This window comes from Euphorbia lathyris, chromosome 4 (assembly GCF_963576675.1).
Source record: "Euphorbia lathyris chromosome 4, ddEupLath1.1, whole genome shotgun sequence".
NCBI lineage: Eukaryota > Viridiplantae > Streptophyta > Magnoliopsida > Malpighiales > Euphorbiaceae > Euphorbia > Euphorbia lathyris.
The window spans coordinates 50,891,273-50,897,197 of NC_088913.1; the positions used below are offsets into that span (position 1 = coordinate 50,891,273).

At 33.9% G+C, this 5,925-nt stretch overlaps 1 protein-coding gene across 1 annotated transcript; it reads left to right on the top strand.

The window, feature by feature from the left end:
* The first annotated feature begins 2,530 nt into the window (after positions 1–2,530).
* On the top strand, positions 2,531–5,364 carry LOC136227923 (GTP 3',8-cyclase, mitochondrial). Its single transcript, XM_066016724.1, has 7 exons — positions 2,531–2,835; positions 3,296–3,916; positions 4,082–4,249; positions 4,345–4,536; positions 4,627–4,695; positions 4,867–4,956; positions 5,093–5,364. The coding sequence occupies exons 1-6, from the start codon at positions 2,767–2,769 to the stop codon at positions 4,948–4,950; spliced, it is 1,203 nt and encodes a 400-aa protein (XP_065872796.1). The 5' UTR covers positions 2,531–2,766; the 3' UTR covers positions 4,951–4,956; positions 5,093–5,364.
* Positions 5,365–5,925: the final 561 nt, after the last annotated feature.

Sequence of the window (5,925 nt, forward strand, 5' to 3'; positions counted from 1 at the left end):
AGAATTCTGTGTCGCCTTGTTCGAGATGCATTTTGAGAAAGCCCAGGTCCTGATGGCTCGATTCAGGTAAATTTCCACCTAGTCTGAATGATTCAATTATATCTCTTATTCCTAAATGTGACCAACCTATGTCGATGAAAGACCTGAGGCCTAGTTCCCTTTGAATGATACAATGTGGTAAATAAAATTATTTCTAAGGTGTTAGCTAATAGATTGAAAGGACTTCCCCCGAGTATTGTGTCTGAAAATCAATTTGCTTTCATTATGGGGAGGTCTATTCATGATAATGTCCTTATTGCATTTGATGTCATTTATAGTATGAGGAGGAATGTGGGTAGGAAGAGATGGGGTGGCCCTCAAAATTGATATTAGCAAGGCATATGATAGAGTTAACTGGGATTATCTGGCTACTATGTCAGTAAAATTGGGTTTTTATGATGTTTAGATTAAATATATCATGTTGTGTGTCACATCTGTTAAGTACTCGATAAAAGTGAATGATATAATTGTCGGCCTATTCTCTCCTCAAAGGGGGTTATGACAAGGATACCCCATGTCCCCGTATCTTTGCCTGTTATGTGTTGAATGGCTATCTGCTCTAATTTCTGATGTGGAGATGGGAAGGATACATGTAGTTAGGGTGTGCAGGAGGGCTCCTTTAGTGTCACACTTATTGTAACATCCCTAAAACCCTAACATACGAGTCTTCCCACATTCATATATGTTTTCATGATTGAATACATACATTTTAGATTCATCTCATTGTCATTAGAAGTTTCGTATGCATAATGCGATTACCGTGTGATTGGTGAGATGTAACAATTGGTTAGTGAGAGTTAATTGAGTTAGAACTTAAATGAATGAATACATATGACCTTAATTGATTAAATTACACTCTTGAAGGGTTGAAATTGAAGTTTGTGAGCAAGCACCTCACTAAGCATGAGGTGTCACCCATACTAAGACAAATTACACATCTTCATCTTTAAAAGGATATACAAGACTCCATCCTTATCATTTTCAGCCATATTTTTAAAGAGAGATGCAACAAACCTTCATATTTTCATACCCTAAACCCCTCCAAAGAAAACTCTTCCATTTTCTTCCATTTTCAAGCCAAACAAGTCAAGTTAGGAAGCATAGTAGGTGAAAGACACCAATTGAAGGTTAGTATGATGTTTTAGCATCTTTTCTATGAGTTTGAGATTCTGAAATACCTAAGTATGATGATAGGATTTGTTGTGGATGAGTTATGATTGAGTTTGTTGAGTTTTGGTATTGTTTAAATTAATGGAAGATATGTATCAAGTGTCCTAAATAGAAATATAGGGTATTGCTTTTAGTCATCTATAAGTAACTTTATTGTCATCTATTTAGTATAATGGTACTTTACCCATTTTGAATGGAAGGTATTCTTTCCACTTTTGGATTTTATGCCTTTTTCTTTAGCCTATACCCTTTATAATATTGCCTCTATTGTTTATCAATTATTTGATGGTCTGCTTGTTTACATGCTGATGTTATTTGTGTTTGTTCAGTTTTTTTTTTAGAGTTGTAATAGTTGATTATCAAGCTATCAATTATCATCAAAATAACCCAACAACCAATTGTTTGATAAAACATGTTCTTAAAAAGCATTTGATTGGAAGTGAAAAAATAAATAAGAGAAAATAAGATCTGAGTGTTTTGGGGTTCGTTAGGGGTGCCAACTTAATTGAGATGCTTGACAATCACTATTTTTTCTAGATATAATCTTCAACCTTTAAGGATTTTTTTTTTTAATTTGTATATGAAAAGGCTCAAATTTATTATCTCGCCCGGGCCTACAAAAGGTGAGAAACGACCTTGGTCAAAAGATAGAAGTTTTGAAACTCGATAAGAGAACTGAAGAAATCGAAAAATCAATGAAAAGTTGAGAAAGAAACACAAAGCAGTTTGTCTTTTAACTTGCATTATTATTCAACATCGTATAATTTAAACTAAATTTGAAATGCAAAAGTTGCAAAAGTTGCAAATTTTGTTGAATTTATATTTGTTATTGGTTTTTAAATTTCAGACCAATAATTTAGACAGGCCTACCGGCTTTATAACGACCTCCAATTTTAAAAATAAAAACTTACTGGATGTCCATGAAGCCTTTTTCCTTTCCGGATTTTGGTGTCAAGATGTTTTAGGTCGGTTTTTTGAAAATAAAAAAAAAATTAAGAGGATTTGAGAATTTTGGATGAAAATTATGAGAAGGGCAAAAATATCAAAAGGTACGGTGATAAATAATTTAAATGCGGTAAATAACAGTTCATTATGTTTTTAGGTAAATAATAAGATTTGAAGTGAATATAAATTGTTATTATATAGAATTAAAGTTGAGGTTGAATCATCAAAATTCAAAACATTTCACCTAAAGAATTAGGCTTAAAAAAACCTTAAAACGGCATAGCTTGATGTGTAATTATGTCTATGCTGATGCTGGCTGGCTGGCTCTCAGTTGTACCGAGGAGTGTTTTAAGATAAAGAAAGAAAGGTTTGCTTTTTTTATTATTTTTATTTTTGGTACTTAACAAAGAAAGAAAGGTAATCTGTGTGTTTTACCTGACCTTTGGGAGTGGGTATACAAGAAAGGTTAACAACTTGTTCTTTCTTTCCTCCTCAAGCTACTGCTTTATATTCAATCTTCGATTCCCCGTAATATTCGTTTTTGTCCGTGTTTTCCCTAATAAAAAAGCAGCAAACATCTTTGATCGTTAATTATACTTTGGAGCTAGGCCTATGATGACGCGTTGGGTGTCAAAGGTTGTTAATTGGCATTTGGGATTCAGGAATTCCAGTTTCTCTCTCGTAAGTCTACTTGTTTCACCTTCACAAGGATATTTTCATTTGAATTCTTCCTAATTAGACATGTACTCAATGGTCTCGATTCATTTCTATTTCTCTATTGATTTTTGTATATGGGTTATGGTGGAAGAACCAGTAGGGATTTCATAATATCTTCTCACTTTCTTCTTTTGTCTTCATGTACAATTCTTTTATAAATATATTTTCAACTTAGATTTATTGTGTTTGTGTTTGTTCGTACAAGAAAGTTTTCAATTGCTTTTTTCTGTGTTGGGCTAATTGAAACTACTTAGGAATTAAGGAATTTCTCAAGGGTCAGTTTAGTCGATTGTTAGAATGATTAGAAAGTAGTCTGCAGTTCTGTACAGTTTTTTTCTTTCTTTCATAGTTTATCATTGTTGTGTTAGAGTTCTTATGACTAAGCAGGGTTTAGCTTCTAATTTTGTTCTCACTTCCTATGCAGCTTTATTCCGAAATTGGATCTTCTTCTGTATCAGGAAATTCTACCTACCAAAGATTAGATAATGGTCATTTTAATAGATTAGTTCCAAGGGCATATGTAACTTCTTGTGCAAATTTGCCAGAAGATCCACCAAATAGTAATCCTCTTTCAGATATGCTAATTGATACATTTGGAAGGATGCATACTTACTTGAGGATCTCATTGACAGAGCGCTGCAATTTGCGTTGCCAGTATTGTATGCCAGATGAAGGTGTGGAGCTCACTCCTAACCCTCAATTACTTTCACAGAATGAGATTATCCGTTTGGCAAATCTATTTGTCAGTTCTGGTGTTGATAAAATTCGTTTGACTGGCGGTGAGCCAACCATAAGGAAAGATATTGAAGAGATATGCTTACAGCTGTCTAACTTGAAAGGACTGAAGACATTGGCAATGACAACAAATGGAATTACACTTGCCAGAAAACTCCCGAAACTGAAGGAATGCGGCCTTACTAATCTAAATATCAGCTTAGATACATTGATCTCAGCTAAGTTTGAATTTATGACCAGACGTAAAGGACATGAAAGAGTTATGGAGTCAATTAATGCTGCTATAGACTGTGGTTACAATCCTGTAAAAGTATGCGCCTTTGTTATTTTCTGCATTTCCTTCTCTTCCTATAATGCTTCTTCAAATTTTATCTTTTCTAGTCAATATGTTAATTTCTGTTGCAATGATAACATGGTCATGTTGTTTTGGTTCCTACTAAAGTTATAAATTCTTTACTCGCTGGTTTGTTGATAGGTGAATTGCGTTGTAATGCGAGGGTTCAACGATGACGAGATCTGTGATTTTGTAGAATTGACACGCAACAAACCAATAAATATTCGATTCATTGAATTCATGCCTTTTGATGGAAATGTTTGGAACTTCAAGAAACTTGTTCCCTACTCAGAAATGTTAGATAGAGTGGTAAGGTACAACTCTGACAGGTAATCTTGTATGGAGATTTATGAATAAATCTTCTTCATAAGTTGTAGTGTTAACACCACCTTCTAAATGTACAGGCAAAGAAGTTTGATAACCTAAAGAGACTCCAAGATCACCCAACAGATACAGCTAAGAACTTCAAGATAGATGGTCATCTTGGTACTGTTTCTTTTATAACATCAATGACCGAGCATTTTTGTGCTGGTTGCAATAGATTGAGACTTCTAGCTGATGGCAACTTGAAAGTATGCCTGTTTGGTCCTTCAGAGGTAAACTGTCTGTTAGCATGGTTTATGTTGATTAATTTGATCTTGCTTTTCTACAACTATGTGGTTCCTATTGTTGTTTTTTCTTTGCAGGTTAGTTTAAGAGACCCCCTTCGTTGCGGTGCTGATGAAGATGGGCTTCGGAAAATAATAGGAGCAGCGGTATGCAGTTTGCACTCTTTGCAATACAGTAATTATAGGATTCTGATTATTAGTGATACAGACATTTGCCTTGTTTGGTGGTTGGATAATCTCATGTTGCTTATAAATTATAATTGGTTTAGGAGACATTTGCCTTGTTTTTAAAACATTATGTTGCATTGCATCCTTCAGGTGAAGAGGAAAAAAGCTTCACATGCTGGAATGTTTGACATAGCAAAAACAGCAAATAGACCTATGATACATATTGGTGGCTAGGAATTGGTACTTCCCTTCTGTTTACTAATTAATAGTAATAGAAATTCTTGCTGTTTCCTGTGAATTTTATATTTTAGTTTTTAATCTAAATGAAATGAAGACCATTCCCCTATTTTGAAGATTTGAAGTTGAATGCTTTCAGGTGATGATGATGGACAATAATGAGCTGAAGATGAATCTAATTCAGTTTTTTTTTTTTTTTTTTCGTTACTGTAACAATATGGAAAGTACATTGCTGCTGCTGCTTAGTGCTTATCCTCTTCCTAACTGCAACAATCATAATCCATATGTATTTCTTTCAGTGTAAATGTCGTCATAAATGCTGTTGTTTCTCTCAGAAAAATATGATAATATTTCCTTACTTTTAATTATAATCACTATGCTATGATTCCGACTCAAAGTGTATGTGTTCTGCTACTTTAGTGTTCATTATTGTGTATGCATCCTATTTTCATGTAATACAGTCATATTATTTAGGATAATTCCTTAAAAAAAAATACTATTTTTGAAAATAAATTCGAAAAAAAGATGTTGGGTTAATATATTTTTGCCCTAAATCATACGCAGCCCCTTAACTTGTCACTTTTGGTCATTTTGCCTCATGAACTTACGTGACGACCTATTTACTCCTTTAAAAGATTTTAAATGTTGGGTTGAACTGAAGGGAGCAGATCCGAACAATCTTTACATTCAAGGGTTTCCATTTACTACAAAAAGGAATGCTGATGCGCTCCGAGCTGACGTTCAAGGGCTCACTAAGAGATAAGTGTACCTATTGGTATCAAGTAATAATCTGGACAAGTCCAGGTATCGAATCCACATGATTTATACCGCAAGTATCAAACTACTAGACTTCTAATGTTATTTAGACGGTGGAAAATTGGATTTGAGTTTTGTAATTAAGTTATTCTATTCCTAAGGTGATCTTAAGCCAGACAATTAATCAAGTGAGGGAATGGAATGATACAATAATGT